We start from the raw sequence: 19,592 nt of genomic DNA on the forward strand, positions 1-19,592 counted from the left end.
ATCAGTCTGTTTTTCACGTGTTGCAAAGAAGGTTGAGTGTTAGTGCAAACGCGCTGGTGTTGGACAGTGTTTTTCTTTTTATATGTTCAGGTTGGGAGTTAGCGTAGTCACAGTAATTGTAGTTTTAGTAGTATCACTCTGTTTCTCACATGCTGCAAACTTAATGTGTGGCGTTTTACAAACAGGTTCTAGAGTTCTGGAGAATGCAGGTAATAAAGTCTGACTGACTGACTTTTCTCTGACTCTTCTCGCTTAAAGCGTCTTCTAGCTTGGCGCCTTATATATGACAAAGTTATGAAAATAGTCCAGTGCGCCCTACAGTACAAAAAAACAATGAAATATTTTTTTTTTCCTATCTTGTGTTAGTCTTTTTGATCCAGATAAATGCAGCTCACCTTGTCAAGAAAATCCAAGGACTCACATGCGTTTATTTGTAAGTATATTGGGACTAAAGGGCCACAACACAAATTTTAAAAGCTCCCAAATCTTTTCAAAAATGATGATATACTCTGCAAATTGGTGAGAAATCTGGCTGGAGTTTGTCTGAATTGTGTGAAAGCTGCAGAAAATCAGAGCTGAAGTGTGTCTGGTTTTCAAATGGATGTTTTGTGACGTTTGCGCGTCTAGAATGTTGATGTCGGTTTGGTTTCAGAGGGCTGGTGCCCTTTGAAAAAAGTGACTTCATCTTTTCAGACACAAACAAACCGAGATTAGTTTATGGCTATAAATGCTTTGATTGAAAGGTAGTGGTATAAGTCATGTTAAGGAGTTTGTAAATCATAAAAAATACATTTTTTAGGAGATTTGGGGCGCACAAAACTGCCATCATCATTTTGGAGCTGCTCCAGCCCAGTGAGCAGCAAACACCATGTTTTATGAACTTTCCTAAATCAAGAAACTAGGACACCTGCATAAATACAAGAATATTTTTGAGCTACCTTTATTTTAAAATGTTTAAATGTTGATTAACAGGAGAGTGAGGCTTTGCAGCAACTAAAAACCCACTAATCTTTGGAGACATTTTTAAAACTCCTTCACAGCTATTCTTTGTCAGGCCTCTGGAACTGCGCGGGACAGTCAAACATAACATCTGAAACAAGCCTTTTGTATTCAAGCTGTTTAATATGTTTATACGGAAGCCCTGAAAGTACAAACTGTGGGGCCGAAAGACATTTACAATTTTGCAAGTTTTTTTGTTCTTTTTTAAGCTATGTTGTTGATGTTTCAAATCAAACACCAGAAAGGAAGTTGGCTTAGATCAGAAGCATAATATTACTAAATTCAACAGAGGATTTCGTCACAGTTCAAACTGTGAACAGCTGTTGATGTGTGTTTTTCACCGAAATAAAAGCCATCAGAGGTACAAACACAAGAAAAAGCCTCAGACATTTAAATTATAATGATAGAAAATGTAGAATTACAGCTGGACAGAAAACCTCTGATTGTACACTTTTCAGACATCCGTAAAGAAAATCATGAAGGAAAAATATTTGGATTAGTTTCCTAAAGTAAAGCAACTATGTCTGCTTGACTGACACTGAACAGGACTGAGCTTTTTTTGTGTTTAGGGTAAGCTTGAAGAAGTTTAAAGTCCAGTCCGTCACAGAGCTCACTGAGCGGTCTGTTAACTTGATATTTTTGGATATTTCCCTCGCATATCTGCCCCTGCAGGTTAGCTGGTAGACAGCCTGTCTCCACCCCGTAAGGGCAGTCTTGACTAATGCCTTAATAAGCTAGATGTAGAAGTAACAATTTTACTGCTAAATGTTTAATTTTGTTGTAATCTAAAACCAGTTTAAATTAAAAGGTCTATAAGCCCAGCTGAGTGAACTTTAATTGAATAAATACTACATGAACATCTTATTTTAGAGTTTATGACAGGCAGGAAGCGGGTCTGAAAAGTATTTTAGGAAGCACCTATTTAAATTTCCCATATTTTGGTACAATTGTGTGATAAAAAACCTAAAATACAGGCTAGCAAGTGGATTCTGAACTCAAAGCTCCTAACAGAGGAGTTTAGTCGGTGTGGGCAAAAGAGCAGCAATCAAGTTAAAAACTGCTGTTCTTTGAGCTAAACTAAAACTGGACTTCATAACAAGCAAAGGGATAAAGGTGAAGCAACACGTGGAGGTGGTCCTGGAATGGCAGGAAGTGAAGGAATGCGTCCGTCCAGATCCCACCTCACACACACCGACCGCCCTCTGCTCTGTCAGAGGCCATTACTTACACAAACACACGCTGCGACGGGCGTCCCGACATATCTGTGTCTGTGTGTGGTCATAAATCCTCCGCTTCTCTACGCTGACAGCTTGTTTGTTCCGTCTGCTACTGCTTCTTTTGAAATGCTACCTCAGCTTTTCCAAGTGTCACTACCAGGTGTCTCTATTCTGAGACGGGGTGGAGAAGCGGCGAGCGCTCACCCAGCTTCCCGGCCAGCTCCAGAGTGTCCTCGCCGTCAGCGGGAACCGGCCCGGCTCCATTTCGAGAGCTGGAGTCATCTGATCAGAGAAAGACATAACAGTGGCGTTAGTGAACACAAGCAAATCAGAGACCGATCTGTCAACGGATGAAAACCTACCAGATAAATATGAGAAATGTCACAAATAGAACAAAAACACATGTTGTCTGTCTTGACACCTAGCAGAAGATAGAGAGACAGAGGCCTCAGAGACACTGGACACTTCATTGTGTTATATATTGTATTTATCTGTTGTATTTTTTATTGTTTTTGAATATATGGTAACAAATCAATGTCCCTTTTGTGGGATCCATGGAAGTTCTATCTAAGATGTAGTTGAAGCCTTTTGAAATAGAAGTTAGGTTAGTTTCAGTTTAAAAAGAAAATCAGCCTGTGATCTTTGTACTCTCACATTTATTTCAAGTTGGAAACTTCAGAAGCTGGACACTAAAGTTGGATGGATAACATTTATGCATTTTTTGGTCAAAAAAGGAATAAAAGTATTCAAATAGGAACATCAGAAGTTAGAGAATCCCATCACAGGGTAATGGATGGACCATGAAAGCTTGACGATTAAAAGGTGTGAGAGTCTCTAGTTTACTCTGAACAGCAAAATATTTTCTGAAAGAAAAAGGACTCATGACATTTTAGGCTGCTGTCTGTGTTCAGCTGCACACTGAAAAAAAAAAGAGTAAATGTTGGAAAAAATGCAGTTCATAATTCAAAATCTGTGCCATAAATTTGGCTCAAGTCCTACCCGACAGAGCTTTAGGAAAAATAAATGAGGCATCAAATGCCCACGGACCCCCTGAAGAAAGCTTGTGGGTGTTTTAGTTAACAGATCTTTAGATTGTGGGCTTAAACCCATGTTTGTTGGAATTGACACCGCAAACTATTTGATCCCAGAAAAAATTCAAAACTTTGTTCTGAGATGTTCAACATATTTTACCAGGTCGTTTTAACTTCTCTTTGCTTTTCACTTTTCCAAGCTTTTCTCTGAATCAGCACAGTTGAGAATTGTTGTCTCATTAAAAGCTAGGATCTAGAAATGATTATTAAAGTCAAAATCGTTTTGCCCCAAACTCTTGACGAAAGCAAAACTGGGTTGAAGACTTCAAAAACCTCAAATTTCACTTGAAGTTTTGGTTAAATTTTAAAGATGTTATTTTACAGTATAATAAATAATGACAACATAGACTGACACTAAATTTGGAAAAATATTCCAAGAATAACTGTTAATTTTAGATGTTATGAGGATTTATTAAAATGTGTTAACTTGTACTAAGATCCCATTCTGATTTTGTTCACATTCTGTTCGAAAAAGAGTCATCTCTACTTATTACACTAGTTTTTTTGATCACTGTATTTCAAATAAACCACAATTATGAACATTAAAACTTGAAAATACTAACTATTTGATTCAAACTAGCTAAGAAATACTACTGGACTGTTTAACATTGATTCTGAAGTAATTCTATAATAGTAATTTTTTCCTTTATGAATGCTTGTGTTTCTAAATTCTAATATATTTTTATTATTTATCTTGTATAGTAGACTTGTTGCATTAACAGATAATTTAACTACTTTCTAATGATTTCCTTCTTCAAATAATGCTCTTTTCCTATTTTTGGCCACCTATTTTTTGCAGGACCACCTGACAGTTGAGTTTTTAATTATAATAATAATAAAACATGCATGTGAGATGCAAAATATGAGGCCCGATCTGCATTATAAGTAGTTATATTAATAGTATCCCAGCAGGCCATGGGGTGCAGGTCGTGTGCGTGATGTGAATTCCTGCGTGGGTGTGTCGCTGCATGTGTGGGTGCATGTAGTCTGGCATTATTTGCCTAAACTGTAACTTGAGGTGTTCCTGTCAAACCAGAATCCTCCTTCGGACCCCCCCCCCCCCCCCCCCCCCTTCATCCCTGCGACTATGCATTCAGTTCTGAGAAAAGGCTGTTTGAAGCCGAGCGCTATAGGACTCTGATCTGAAAGCAGGGCGGGGGTCAGGTTAAGCATTTTCTTTAGTGGAAAGTGAACCCGCCCCAATGGCTTGCAGAAGATCCCAAACAGAAGACTTTTCTGAAATCTGGGAACAAAAATGAAGTTTAAACAAAAAACTATAGTGTAACTTGGTGATTTTAATCAAATAAAATTGATTACTTACACTTTTTTTTTAGAACTTTGCTACTCATTTTTAGCCCCTCACCCTAACTATACCTAAAGGTGGGTCAAAACCCACCATGTTCCCATCAACCCTTGATTCAGAAACCAGTGCAAAGTCCTAACAGGGTTGAAAAAACATGATTAGAAACCAGCATTATGGAGCATCTAAACACCTCCATTTATCTCTTGAATAAACCCTGCTGATCTTGTTGCTTTAGGCTGGATAAAAACAGCCCCCAGAGCTCTGAACCACCAAGTGTGAAGGGAGGAGAATCTCAAAGTTCATGCTGTCAACACCATGACTGCCATGTGATCAAAGCTGGGACTGCATCAGAATGAAACCAAGTCACTGGTGCTAATGTGATCACAACTCCAACCCATGATTCCACCTGGTACCAAAGATGAAGGGACAATATTATTTAGAAATGCTAACCTAGTGAAAAAAAAGAAGTTTGTAAAAGTAAGTGGATGTAAAAAGGAGGTAAGAATAATAAGAATGAATTTTATTTATATGGCGCCTTTCTGGACACCCAACACTCAACAAAACAAGTATAAAATGCAGTTATAAGGTAGTTGAGTGAACAGCTGGAGCGGGCTGCATGAGTGAACCAAAAAGGAAGCACATGAAGAATGGAAGGATGAATGGCATCTCCATATGTGAGCAAAGGAATGGATGCTAGTAAAGTAAATACTCAGAAAAACCCAGCATGTAAAAACTTTAAAAAACACCTTTTTCTTGGAAAAATGTGACAAAATCTCATCTGTGAAAAACATGCAGCTATAGCGTCTCACTTAAAGCTTTTCTATAAAGTCTTATGTTTCAGTGAGCCTAATCAACACATTTTACTTACTTGATAGACATTTGATATTTGTTAACGGAAAGAATGAATCTTAAGCCTTAGTCACATAGACCTGCACCAGGGTTGACTTGCACGGGTTCTGTGGGTTTTTGGAGGATTGTAGCGCTGTGTTGCAGTTCCCTTGAAACTCGTGCAGCCGCCTCGAGGGAAATCATGAAAATGGAACGTACCATTGTTGTGCATGTGGTAAGTGTATTGTGAAATATTTGAAAGGGTAATGAAAGCTGCACGCATTTATGATTTAGGGGTGACGCTGTCCGACGGTGCCCTTACACCATGCTCTTGTCGTTGGTAAGGTCTGCGTACCGGCTCCCTCTTGACTGCGCACAAATGCAGCACGCAGATGATGCAGATAATATGTAAGTGCATGAAGAATGCCCACACAAACTCTGTCTCATTTCTAACAGCCAGGCTGCACGCAAAGAGCGCACACTTATCACCTGGACAGTGCATGTGCATGAACATTTTCCCTATGAAGGCTCACTGCGTTCTTATCTGGTGCAACCTGCGTGCCCCATATAGGTTTGCCCATATTGGTTTGCGCATATTTTACCTGCGGACAGGCCACATCCACCCGAAAGGGAAGTTGTGAATAATTAAGAAATACAGTCTAGGAAAATTGCTGTAAATATTTTTTCCCAGTTGTGAACCTGTGAGGTTTTTAGGTTTCAGTTTGGTTTTCATTTCTAAAAGATCACGGTTACAAACTTCATTAGACATAATTGATTTCCTTTTTATTTTCAAACACAAGATAAAACAGTTAGATAAACAGAAAGTGATATAGTGCTTGAAAAAGAAGGGTGTAGAAGAAAATATTAATAATTCCAACCTCCAACCTTACTATATTCTATTTATACATTTTTACAAATTAAACATGTAAAAATTATTCACAAGAACACAAGCAAATAAAATGAAAAAAAAGAAAAAAAATGTCAAGGCACCAAACTTTACAGCACAATTTGTATTCGTGGTATTTTCTTATCCAATCTGGGTAATTGGGTTTAAAAATGCTTCCAGAAACATGACAAACCATCTCTCTTTTTACCGTTTCTATGAAATATTGTGAAAAATCATCATGAAAACCTTTCAAAAAGAATAAAGCAACAAAGCATCAGAAAGTGTTTTTGTTTTTAGAAAGTTCAGGAATCATATAGTCGGTAATCGAACACTGCATAGATCAATAATTATTTCCAGAGATTCAAAAATAGGATCAGGAAAAGTCTGGCATCCCTCTAAAACGCTTAAGTTAAGCTCTGTTTGATCCCAAAAATAAGTGGATGATTTTTAGAATGAGACCTGCCGGAGTTCATCTCTGAATATAAACAGATGATGCTGCCCGCATGCCCAGCTGGCTCCTCAATTATCACTTCGGCCACAGTTTCAAGAGGATGCCATTGTCTTCAAAGAGCACAGAGCATGCTCAGTAGTGCTAATTATAGAGAACTTAACAACATATTTACAAAGGCTGTCTGACCCAAATGGTAAAACTCTCAGCTTTACGTGAACGTTATTCTATAAACTTCCGATGTGAAACAGTTTTACCTTTCCTTATACCATGGTCTGGGTGAATACTCGATTCTGATTGGCTGCTGGGTGTGCATTAAAAAGTGATGACGCACAGTGATAACCGCACGCCCCAAAAAGAAGTTCCGGTCACCTAGCTTAAATCTTCTGTATCACTGTGCCGGCTTCTTTAAAATAACCTTTAGCTTAATCATTTGCGCCAAAACAAGCGGTAAGAGGTGAACTTTCTCTCTGAACGGATGCTTTATTCAACCCATCGGGACGATCAGCATAGATATTTCGCTTTATATCACCGAATCTTGACTGCAGCGGTGGTGCGGCACCTTGTCACGTTACCATGACAAGGCGACGCACCACGTAACAAATAGTCCGCTTTTTGTGAAACAACCAATCCACATAGGAAAAAAACAAGAATTAAAGACTAGAAACTGGTTAATAGTTATTTCTTTTGTAAGTGAGCCTGGTATAAGCGGGTTAATGGCCTTCAAAGTGTGCATTATCACTTTTTAACTTTGTGGACTTCCATGGCGTCCGTTAAAAAGTGGTAATGCATACTTCGTCGGCCAGTCACCCTTAATTGTGTAAGGGTGACTTGCTAAGTTCACACCGAGCTCGAAAATGCGTACAAAACGGGTGGCAGTTGAAACATTCAGGGTCTGGGATTTGGTAGTAACTCATGTATTTTCAAAACACAGAAGTGCTAACCGCTTAAAAATTGATTGACGGAGAAACAGATACTTGATGTTTTTGCCTGAGTGGAATTTTATGACGCAGAGTCTTTCATGTATCAGAATAGAGCTGTAAAGGAGAAACCTGGTGCAAGATTCACCAGATTTGTGCCGCCATGACATATCGCACTACTAAAAAGCGTATTTAAAAACCCTTATTCAGCGCGTTCTTGAAGGCGCCACCTATGCCCGGTGTGAATGTAGCATTGGTGAGAGACGAAGTAAAATCCTGCATGTTTGTTTCTTTCTCAGAGGATGCTGCCAGGAAAATCAGGTTTGCACCTGTAATGCTGTGCTCCAAGATGAACACGTAAAAAAACAAGTTCCACTACTCCTTTAGCTGTTTTCACTTAAAAAACGGTTTCTTCTGATCTTGTTCCACCTCCTCTTCAGCCAGATATTCCACACAGTTACATGATCCCACAAAACCGGAGAGAGAGACGTTCCTGATACAGATGCACTGACTCTTGCATTTCCAAGTCAAACAGAAAATTCCTTTTCTGTTTGAGACTCCGTTATTAAAGCTCGTCAAACCCCGTTTCACCGCCATTGGTCTAAAGTTTCAGTCTGAAAGAGCTGGGGAGCGCAGTGCTGTCAGCTCTTTATGTCATCTATTTTTAATAAAATACGGAAACCCTCAAAACGCTGAAATCTTGCACACGCCGATCCAGTTTCAGACTTTTATTCCGTCCTTTCTCTCTTCGATTTCTGCTTCCTTAATTTGACTTCCTTCCACCTGTTTCTCGTTTCATATACTAGAGTGGAAATGGCTTAAGAGTGTGCGAAGTTTCCCACATTTCCTGCCTGGGCAGCCCCATGTGAGCGCGTGTGTTTCTGTGACCTCTTTTGTGTTTGCCTTCAGGTCTGTGGAGAGTGAGGACCTTTTTCAAACAAGCACGCTCAGAAATATGAGTCCCCACAGTGCCGTGCGGGTGTGTGCGTGTTTACACCTAGGTGTGTGTCCAGAGGCAGTGTTTTCCTAAAGGGTCACGTCCTCCCACATTTTTAATACAGACACTGGATATGTGCTGGAAACGATGGACTGAGCAAAGCTGATGTGGGTCCAAGCTGAGTATCTGCGTAAGATTTGGGGCAAAAATAAGCAGCTCTGATGTGAGGCGCCAAAAACTCTTACAACATAGAGGAGGAGACATCATTCAGCTTCAATTTTAGAGATCCACTGCGATAAAAACTGTGTTTTGCACATATTCTTGTGGCATTTTTCTGATGATGGAGGATATCTATAAATAAAATTGAGCTTAAAATTGCATTTTGGAGTATTTCTTTGTTTAAATTGTTGTGAATTAGAAGCAGGCAAAAAAAGATATTAAATATTTGTGATGGAGAAAATACAGTGGGCGGGGCATTGCTCCCTGCTTCGCTCCAATGTGATGCATCCACTTGTAGACAAATTCATCTATAAATGACTTTTTTTTTCCTCATCTGAGCTGAAATCTGGATCTAAACGCTACGGCTGAATAGCTTCAATATTGTTCACCATTTTTGTTGCACCGCTAAAGTTAGGTTGGGGATGTGTAATCTAGCAGGAGAGAGTAAAGGGTGACGGGATGTGGGGTTGCTCCACACCAACAGTCCTGCCCACAAGCTAGAAGTGACATTCTGATGAACTTCTGCTGCTCTGCAGAAACTATGTCCTAGACAACAACTGTTTAAAAAAATAGGATTTTGGCTAAAAACGGCACAGTCATCCTTAAATAACCACTGGAAATAGATTTTTACAATAGATTAAAATATGATTGGGGTGTCACTCCAAGCCAAGAGTATTTATAAGCCTTTTTATTGTTTCAATTTTTTAGGAAACACTACATTTTTAAAAAAACCTGTAATTTCTACATTTATTTGTAAAGGAAGATTAGAAACAGGATACATTTTTATCAAACATTGTTATAATATTAAAGACCTGTGGCCTCCATAGATCCATTCCAAACAACAGCCTCATTTTAGCCTGTTGTGCGCTAATATTTTGGCACTTGTAGTTTAGCTGAGACACTTCCAGTGTTATTTGAGCCAGATGTGGCCCAAACCCCATTAGCTGGGTTAAAGCGCAGGGTTAGCCGTGGCACAAAAGCCCAAAGAAAATGTAAAATTGACCCGCGTCTGGTGGATATGCGGTCGGGTTCAGGAAGCCGCATTGATTCCGAGTCAAAGCTTTGAGTCCAGGCCAAATTTTGGTGGAAAAAACAGATGTGAAGCGAGTCCTGTTTTCGCTTAATTGGAGAGCTAAATTCCAGCACCCATTTTATTGCTCTGCTTCTTTAACATTTTGGAACAAAGGCTCCATCCAACAACACAGGTTTTCACCTTGAGTCTTGCAGCAGATTCGTCCATCTGTGCTGTAAAACACCACCGAGGCTTTGAATGGACAGAAGCTATGTTTGGACAAAGGAGCAAACTGCAAATTCATGCACTCCTATGTCCCGCAGTTGAACTTAAGACGAAGTTCTCAAACAAAAGTGCTGCCAGGACCTCTGCCTCTACAAAGCCGTGCACTCTTTACAGCCAGCAGAACAAACACCATTTGTCCTTCAGCAGTTGGTCGGCCTGTCAGTCCACTGACCCCCTACTAAAACACACAGTGTCATTATAAGTCCATCATGTCAATGATACTCTGGAAACAATAAAACCACATGTTGTGTAGATCTCCCTTTTGTTATGAGCCTGTTATTAAGGGGGAGTCAGGGGGGCAGAGGAGATATTTGAAAATTGTAGGAGAAAGAGGCATCCAAAATTGTTTTTTCTTTTCTTCTCCTTCCAGTCGTCCTGCACTCTGACCCCTCACCTTACAGTCGGAATTTTCTTTCCAGCAAAGGTCATGAATGGTTAGTATATTTTTGTATTTTTTGTACTGATTTTGGTTTTGCAGAGAGCTGAAACACAACACACAGCGTCGGTGTAACCAGATTTATAACCCGGTCTCTCTCCGCATTCAAAATGCGCTCTGGCAGAATGTCAGTGGAAACTTCGGGTCTGAAGCTCAGGATGTGTTTCATCCACAATTAGCAGCTCATGTTGTCCTCCACAGGCACTTTTTATGTGTAATCTTTAACACACACACACATCAGTAATCGCTGACGGGGATGCTGGTTCAACTGCCCAGCGTACGTACTCAAAGGCACTTTTTTACCGCAATGTTCTCACACTATAATTAGTTTATACTAAACAGTTTTTCACCAACTTACAGCGTTACTCTTCATCATTTTTTTGATAGATGAATAAAAAACATGCGTTTGAATACAAAATGCCACTTTAGTGTTTTTTTTATTTTTTATTATTGTCTGAATACAAATAAGAGGGAAAAAAGTTTTAAATATTGTTGTTCTTTGGACTCGACCCGCTGATCACATGATCAACATGTCACGGGCCAAAGCTGAGTTCATGATTGGTTGCAAATTCTTTGCCAAAGTTCAGATATGAAATCTCGCTGTGTTTTCCCTGCACCGCCCCATCACCGTGCCCATGTTCAAATCCCGCCGCAGGACCTCTGATTAAGTCTGTACATTGAATATACGCATAAACTTGACGGCCCTGTCACGCAAATCGTGTTTGGTGTTAATGCAGCTTTAGAGCGCTATATGAGACGTTCGCCATTTTACAGGGTGACCAAATCTACAATCCCAAAATCCAGAGCCCTAGAAATTTCCCAGAAGTCCCTGTAAAAAACTAATGTGCATCAATGCTCACTAGATTGGCAAATTGAGACCACAATGCATTGCGTTTGAAAGATAAAACAAACAAGCAAACAAACAGACAAACAAAAAAGACAAATTTGTTTTTTGTTTTTTATTTTTAAAAACCATTCAGGTTCTAATCATCAAAACACAGTGGATTCATAAATAGTCTTCACAATGTTCATGTTTTATTCCGTTTTTACTTTAAAAGAAAGCAAAAAAAGTAGTGAGCATCTGTCTGAAATGCAATAAAATCCAGGGCATTCCTGCAATATATAGTTTTTCGGGGTTATAAAGTAATCCCTCATATCCTGTAAATATCCTACCTTATCTGTTATTTGATTTAACCTTTAACCTTATGGCATTCGGAGCGAACAGCAAAGTAGGCATCTCATTGTACAGGGAAACCCGTTTTCTTACTGTTCATTGACAATAAACCCCTTTGAATCTTGCATATCTGAATCTTTGTAATGATTCAGACTCCGCCTTAATCTACATACTAAACCTCATCTTAAACGCGACTACAGTGAAAACACAGTCTAAGACGTGTGTTTCTTTCACAGGCTGTGACATTGTGTCTTATAAAAAATGTCATTTCTGCAAATTAAAAAAAAACATTTGGTAGAGGAAAATGTCTATACTTATATAGTGCCTTACAACCTCCTCAGAAGGCCCAAAAGCTTTACAGTTACAGTCTCATTCACACAAGGATGTTTACTCCACTGCCAAACACTGGTGCCAACCAATTACCACCAGGAACTAATGTGGGTTTCAGCATCCGGCCCGATGATGCTTCGACACATAGGGGACCCACTTGGGATCCTCTGATCAGAGGTCAACCACTCTTCCACTGCACCACGGCCGCCCCACAATGGATTGAGCTTTAATCTTTAAAAAAACCAACAACCCCATACTATGATTCCCCCACCACCAAACCTTACTCCTGGAAAAAAAAGGAGTCTGGTGGGTAACTTGTCACATTTTTACCATTCAGTGTTTGTGCCTTATAGAGTAGACATTTTTTGTTTTCATCTATTATTAATCATTTTGGTTAGGTTAACTCAAACTGTGGACTTGGATCGGTTGGGGAAGGGGTTTCGGCTTTTCAAGTCAAAAGCCCTTATTTGTTTACTATTATTATTATTTATTGTTGTTATCTTGTGTTGATGTGCTGATGTAAAAAGGACAGATTTAATAAGATTTGTTTTCTCTAACTCCTATTGTTCATAGCTTGCCTAATTTTGAAATCTATTGTATGCAGTAAAAAAGAAAATGCATTTAAAAATAAAATAAAATTATGACTTTAGCAAATCATTCAGGAATTTTATAATGTCACTTATATACAATATAAACCAGATAAGATGAAGTAGTTGGTTAGTCTCCAGTTCAGAGACTACAACAATTCTTCTTCAATTAACCATCAGAAACAGTTGGATTCACATTACAGTGTCCACACACCCACAGGTGCAAATATTTATCAGACTCACTGTTCATGCACACTCACAAATGTCAATCTGATTTAGCGTCTGGCCTGCAGAGAGACCGCGCAGCCTTTTGGAAATGATTAGAACATGCGCTGCTACACAGGAATCCATTAATAGCTTAAGAGAGACGCTGAAAGGAACACGGATGGAGAAAAAGAGCAAACACGATGAGATCTGACTTTCTTTTAAACGGGGTCAAGAGGGAGCCAGAGAGTTACAAAGAGAGAGAGTCGGTTCATGAAAAAGGCAAGAGATTGGTGAAAGAGAGATTTATGAACTGTGACAACAGAGCAGACAGTCGCACAACACAGTTAGCTGCGGTTCTCTACGAGGAGCAACGCCGTCGTACAAAACTGATTAACTCTTACACCATTCAGAGTTTAGAGGACGGGAAAAGACGTGAGAGGATGATCTATTTCTACTTGCTGCTAATTTTCTTTCTAATGTATAAACACAGTCTGCATCAGATCCTGGCTTTGTGGAACATGTGAGCTCATTAGCCTTTACCACCACGCAGAAACCCTCACCAACACCTGATGGGGCTTCCAGCTCCAGCTATGCCCTCCCGCTGGCCTGCTGAAGGCATTCAAGAAATCGCGCCTTTTACGAGTGAAGCTTTATGGTGCTTTTTAAAAAATACCGGCTGTTGTGGGCATCGAACTCTCAGAAGAGAGATGAAAACAACACTTAGCTGGGAATGGCTTCAATCGCTCTGGATTGTGTTTTGGGATTGATCATAAGCATTGTGTGTGGGTGTGTGTATGTGTGTGTGTGTGTGGACATACGTCCTGAACATTTGTTGTTCAGAAATAAACAAGTTTTAATGAGATACTATGCAAATATTTGGCCAAATGAAGCAAAACCAAATAAAGCTTTTACTGAATTTGACACTGGATCTTTTAGGATCTTTCTCATCTTTTCTTGTGTATAAATGCCAACAGACTGAGGTCTTGACAGATTTAGGGGAACACTAATTATTTAGTTGAAATATCTTTTATGAGCACTCTGAAGGCTTAAAAAAGAAAAAGAAAAGCATCAATTGAACTGATTGCATTGGTGGTGCACTGGTTGATGATGTCGCTTCACTTCGAGAAGGCCCTGGTTTGAATCCCTTCTGGGTTCTGTGTGGAGTTAGCATGTTCTCACGTACATGTGTGCGTTTTCTTCAGCAACTCAGGTTTCCTCCCGTAGCCTAAAAACATCATTCATTGGTAAATTGATGACTAAGTTGTCCCTAGAGGTATGGATGCACTGCAAAAACACAAACTCTCACCAAGTCTCTTTGTCTTATTTAAATATCTGGGTACACTTGATCTGAAACAAAACTAACTTGTCGGGGATTTTCTCTAAGATGTAACGATTTGTCATGAATCCGGCATATCTTGTTAATTAATTTGATCTTTAAAACTCTTATTTGAAGCAAAAACTTTTTTTTAAAACTTCAAACAAATATTTTTTAAACAGACGTTTGTGAAGTTTTTGATTGGTCTTGGTTCAAGACACAGACTTGATTGATTCAGGAAAAGTGCAAAGTTTCCTTTACTCATAATTTACATTTAAGACACATTTATCTTAAAATGGGGGTACTAGTACTTCTGATAAAATAGGATAAAGTTGAGGGAGAAAATGTACAAATATACCTACTTTAAGAGATTTTTTTTTGAGCAACATCAGCTTAATGATATTTTATCTACAATTGAGAGTTTATAGCTCATTTCAATATTTAATTTCATTTTAAAGGGCTGGACATCACAACTTATTTAGAAAATTCTTACCAAGATAAATTCTACTAGTTCCATTGGCAGTTTTTTTTTTAAATTTTACTTAGAACAAAAGAAAACCATCCTATGTTTTATCTTTTTGTGCTGACTATTCCCGGTGTGAGTGTGTGGCCCTGCATCAGACCGGCGACCTGTTCTGGGTGAACTCCACCTTCACCCAACAGTAGCTGGGTTGGTTCCAGCGACTCCGTGACCCCAAAAGGGATTCATCAAGTCCTAAAGATGGACGGATCAATTCGACCATTTACTCAACCATTAAAGGATCCATAAAAACCTTGAGTCAGGTTAAAAAAAAAAAGAAAAAAAAAAGAGTTAAAGTAGAGCACACATCTGCCTGATCACCAGTGCAAAAAGCTGAGCACTCACGGCTTAAAGCTCCTTCGGCAGCATTACTCCTGCTTTTGTAACCTTGTGCCCGGCTCTGCTGGGCTCGCTGAGATCAGCCTCCTGCAGCAGAACCTGCAGCTCTGCTTATTTATGGGACTCGCCGGGGATCATTCAAGGCCCGTCTTTCTGTTGTCCCAAGCTCCACACCTATCGTCTGCGTTCTCTCCTTCAGCAGGAGTAAACACTGACGGTGCAAAACTGCAGCGAGTCAGACTAAACAAAAACACTTAATGGGGAAACTTTCATTACAATAGAAAACAAAGCTAGGGAACTGAAGAAAAGGCACATGTATGTGTGTGTGTGTGTGTGTGTGCAGATCAGTAAAACTTTGTCGTTACTAAAACTGAGCGGCACCTCTGTTTGATCTTATGCCATGAACGGGGCTCTTCTCACTAATTACAGCCACCTGTGTCTGTGTGCCTGCTTGTGTCTTTATATGCATCTGTGTGTGTGTGTCAGACAACTGCATGAGAGCGGGTGAATGGATGGTCATGTGTGGGAGCAATCTGCTGTGTCCAATCTGCACACACAAACTCATACACAACGTTTTGGGGGGAAATGATGCGGCGTCATACTTGGTGCCGGCAGAGGTGCGTTTCTCTAGAGGTTGTCTGTGTGTTTGTTCTATTGTGCTCGATCTGTTCCTTTCATTTTGTTTCTGTCTTAAAGTCAAAACCAAGCAGCTACAAGAACTCGTGTTGTTGAACCAGATCCCATAGAGACATTGCAGTGTACTATTTACATCCAGAGATGACTGGAACACACTTTTATCAGTCTGTTTTGTTTTATCCATTAAATCTAATGACATTATAATTATAACTGAAAAAAAGAATATGCAAAAGCTAAAGCGCTAGTATTTGATGAACAAAATTTGACTTTACCATTTTATCACAGCTTAAAGAAACAAAAAAAAACAACCACTTCCTTCTGTGCAGTTCATGCAAAAATAATTAGTTTAGTAGTTTAAATAACAGTTTAACATAAACAGTGTCCATGTTTTGTTTAGGTACTTTTAGACAACTAGCTATTAACCAACAAACACTGATTTGGGAAATTCCTATAGCTTTATTGCAGAGGTTTCTAAACGTTAGCATAACTGTATTACCACTGGGGGCGTTTTAAAGCAATTATTATATTAAGCTAATATCGATAAAATACTCAAAACACTGCTCTTCCCGCAAGACCCAGTCTGATAAAAAAAAAGTATTTTTGGCGTTTTAACATGTTCTTGAGACATTTTTCTGATCCAAAAGCTCATTTCTGATGCATATGCTTGTAGTCAAATAGATCCACGTACGTCTCTGTTTTCCCCGTCTGAGCTGGGATCTAGACCTAAACTTTATAGCTGGATAGCTCCATGATTGGTCGCTGTTTTTATTGCACTGGTAATGTTAGGTTGGAGTTGTGAGGCACTGGAAGCCAACAGGAGAGAGTGTAGACAAAAAAAGATGATGGGAAATGAGGGCCGCCCACAACTTAGAGGTGGATTTCCAATAAACTCCTGCCGCTCTGTAGAAATTATGTCCTAAAAACTGACACTGGGTTTTTAGAGGTTTAGGTTTTTGGGCTAACAACAGTAAAATCAAAATTAAAGAACCACTGGGAAAATAGATAAAAAGATGATCAGAGTGGGACTTTAAAGAATGTGCCTGAATCAGCCTTCAGATTTTAAAGGCCTTAATGTTCGCTACATTTACACGGTTTTGGTTTACTTTCTAACAAAACTAAAACCTCTTATGCAGTTATTGGAAAATGATCAAGACTCCCATGTGAATCCTGTTTTTCTTTTTACTCTTCATAACTTAGCTGGTGTGCTAAAATGGGGGTGTAGATTTTGAAAGGAAACCATCAAATCTGAAGTGGAATAACTGGAGGATGTAAAACAAGTGAGAGGCCTTTTTTTGGGTCAATTTTACCTTCCATGAAAAACTGCAGAGTGGCAAACGAATTACACTAACATTTTCCTTGTAAGGGAAGTTTTAGTGATCTTTTGTTTCAGCTGACTCATTTTAAAATCTGACTTCAAAACTTCAGGTAAAACAGGAGTAATCCCAAACCCAAAGATGCCAATTCAGCATTTTTTTTTAATGGGGACCATGACTTTTACCCCAAGGCTGATTATTCGTGTCCTGTTTGCTTCACTGTTGGCTCTAAACCCCTGTACCCGCTCCTGCTGGAGGGCTGGAATAGACGGCGCCGAAAGGGGAACACTGACAAGAAGTAATCCTCTTCTGACCAAAATAGAAACTTTTAACCTTGTGGTTGAGCCTTGAATTGTTGTCCACTAAAGTCATCATCAGAATCTGCAACCAAGTCCAGCAGCCACAGGAAACGAGCTTCAATTGCTGCAAGTAGAGTGAAACAACTGAACAGTCCGAGGTGCAGAAGCTGACAAGAGTAAAGGTTTTCCAAGTCAACTATCTCTTCTGCACTCAGCATCCAGAGGAAGCAGAGCTAATTAAATACACATGATAAAAAAACAGATACAAACAATAATTATACAAGTAATACATACATCTTTATTCTGGCCTGCAGCAGTCGTGAATTCAAGGAACATATTGTTTTCACAATTCTTCATCCTCACTGTGCCTTGACCCCCGCCACCACTCTGGTATTCAGTAAAAAGGACGTTTGGGCATAGCAAGAGGCCACAGTCAGTGAAAATTGTGATAAATGGTTATCTTTTATGTGCTAAAACAATCTTATGGCAGCTTGAAGTATTTAACGAATCAAATAAATCCATTTATGCATTTGACCAGTCGGATGGACGCCTTTGATGTTAGAGTATTGCCTTTTGTGAAGACGAGGGTCATTTGGAGTGTAACTTAAGTTATATTGACTTTTATTTAAATGAAACTGTTGCTGTGAAGTGGAAATGATGTATTTAGATGTTTTGCTTTTTGTTTATGTATAGCAAGTTATATCTTCTTGTATTGATCACTAATGTCGCAAATCGCAGGTTTTCCACTTATTAGAGCTGGACAATATGAGGAAAACTTGCAATTTTACACATTTATATCAATAACCAATCACAAAACTAAAACAAATATTCATATCCAAAGAAAGTTTTGACATTATTATGGGATGGCCACAGGACCTACGGCTTGGCAGCCATCGTGTGGCAAAGTGTGAAATTGGGCAATTTTCACATTTTCCACAATATGATAAGCAAAACCTACGTTCAAGCAATTTTCACAAAATTTGACACACATGCTGCCAGCTTAAGTCTACAACCACAACTGGAGTTTCTTGACCTTGGGAATAAGCCACTATCATGAAAAAAATACTTAAATTCCCTTTTAGTACCTGCTACAAATTTAAACTCCCCCTAGGGACTTTGATCTATTGCCTCTTAACTCCTCAAGCATCAATGGGACTCCACTTGGGAAAGAATGTTGGAATTTGAAGTTGTAGATTTTTTAAATGGTGTTTACTTGCAAAAGTAACTTTCACCTGTTGCTCTCACATTTTTTACTGAAGTATTGTGATAACTGATTAAATAAATCTCTGCTCAAGCTAAACTAAATGATATAACATAATACATAAACATATTAGAAGTGTGGGGATGGTTAACTAAAAATCACTGTTGCCAAGGAAATCAAAAAATGTACTTTTGCCGATTCTTCTAAAAAGTACATAGACCTGTTCATCAACCCTAGGCAATCAAAACATGAAATGGTTGCTATGGAGATAAAAGCATCAGAAAAGCCGGCATTCTGAAGTAAGTGTTTTTTTCAAGTGTAGATCTGTCCAGAGCTCAGCCGGTAAGTTCAGGTCAAAGGGGAGCTGCGAGGGCAGGTAGCGCCTGTGGGCCATGCAACACCACTCGGGACATTAATTACCAGTATTAGTGCTCAGTTACTGCATCATAAGGGCAGAGTGAAACAAACACTTGTTATCCCTTTAACACCAGTGCTGTCGCCAGCAACAGCAAAATGACTAACGCTCTTTTGGCTGCCGTACCTCTTCAACCATTTACGCAATCAACATCATTCCAACGGATTTGTAAGGATTCTGTGGTTTGGGTTTTGTGGTGGTTTTTGGTCAAGTTCTGAGTTGCCCTCAGTCACAATGTTTCCCGGTCCATCACGATCCACAGCTGTCGTCATTTTAGTTGGTTGCTCTCAGCCTTTTTGGTTCTCTGGTTTTCAGTTCATCCTTGTCAGGTCCTCTGCTCTGCATTTTGGGTCCTGTCCTCCAGCACCAGTTCCCGACAGGATTATGTGTGACTTTTCTCCGCATCAGAATCCGTTGGCTTCACGTTGATGGCATAAACACTTCACTAGTGTAAAGTGTGCATATCAGTGCGGTTAAAGAGTTACAGTAGTTCAAAGAATGTCAACACTGGAGCTATAGTTCCAGTGTTAAAGGGTTTATAGTACACGTCTACATTAAACTAAACATTTCAGGTTTATTTACTCCCTAACTCTGTGCATGGTCTGAATAGAAGGCAACAAACCCTCAAAAAGGTGAGACTGCATTTTGTTTTTCATCCATCCATATGTTAGTCAT

The 19,592-nt window shown here is 39.3% G+C and overlaps 1 protein-coding gene across 1 annotated transcript in view; it reads right to left on the reverse strand.

Annotated features, from left to right (window-relative positions):
• The window catches only part of LOC101165069 (fibroblast growth factor receptor-like 1), an 85,879-nt gene that overhangs the window by 11,871 nt on the left and 54,416 nt on the right, over positions 1-19,592 (reverse strand). Inside the window, exon 4 of the mRNA XM_023958961.1 lies at positions 2,421-2,498. Within this exon, the coding sequence (XP_023814729.1) occupies positions 2,421-2,498 (78 nt within the window). The remainder of the gene's footprint in view (positions 1-2,420; positions 2,499-19,592) is intronic.

The sequence above is a fragment of the Oryzias latipes genome, chromosome 10 (assembly GCF_002234675.1).
Source record: "Oryzias latipes chromosome 10, ASM223467v1".
NCBI lineage: Eukaryota > Metazoa > Chordata > Actinopteri > Beloniformes > Adrianichthyidae > Oryzias > Oryzias latipes.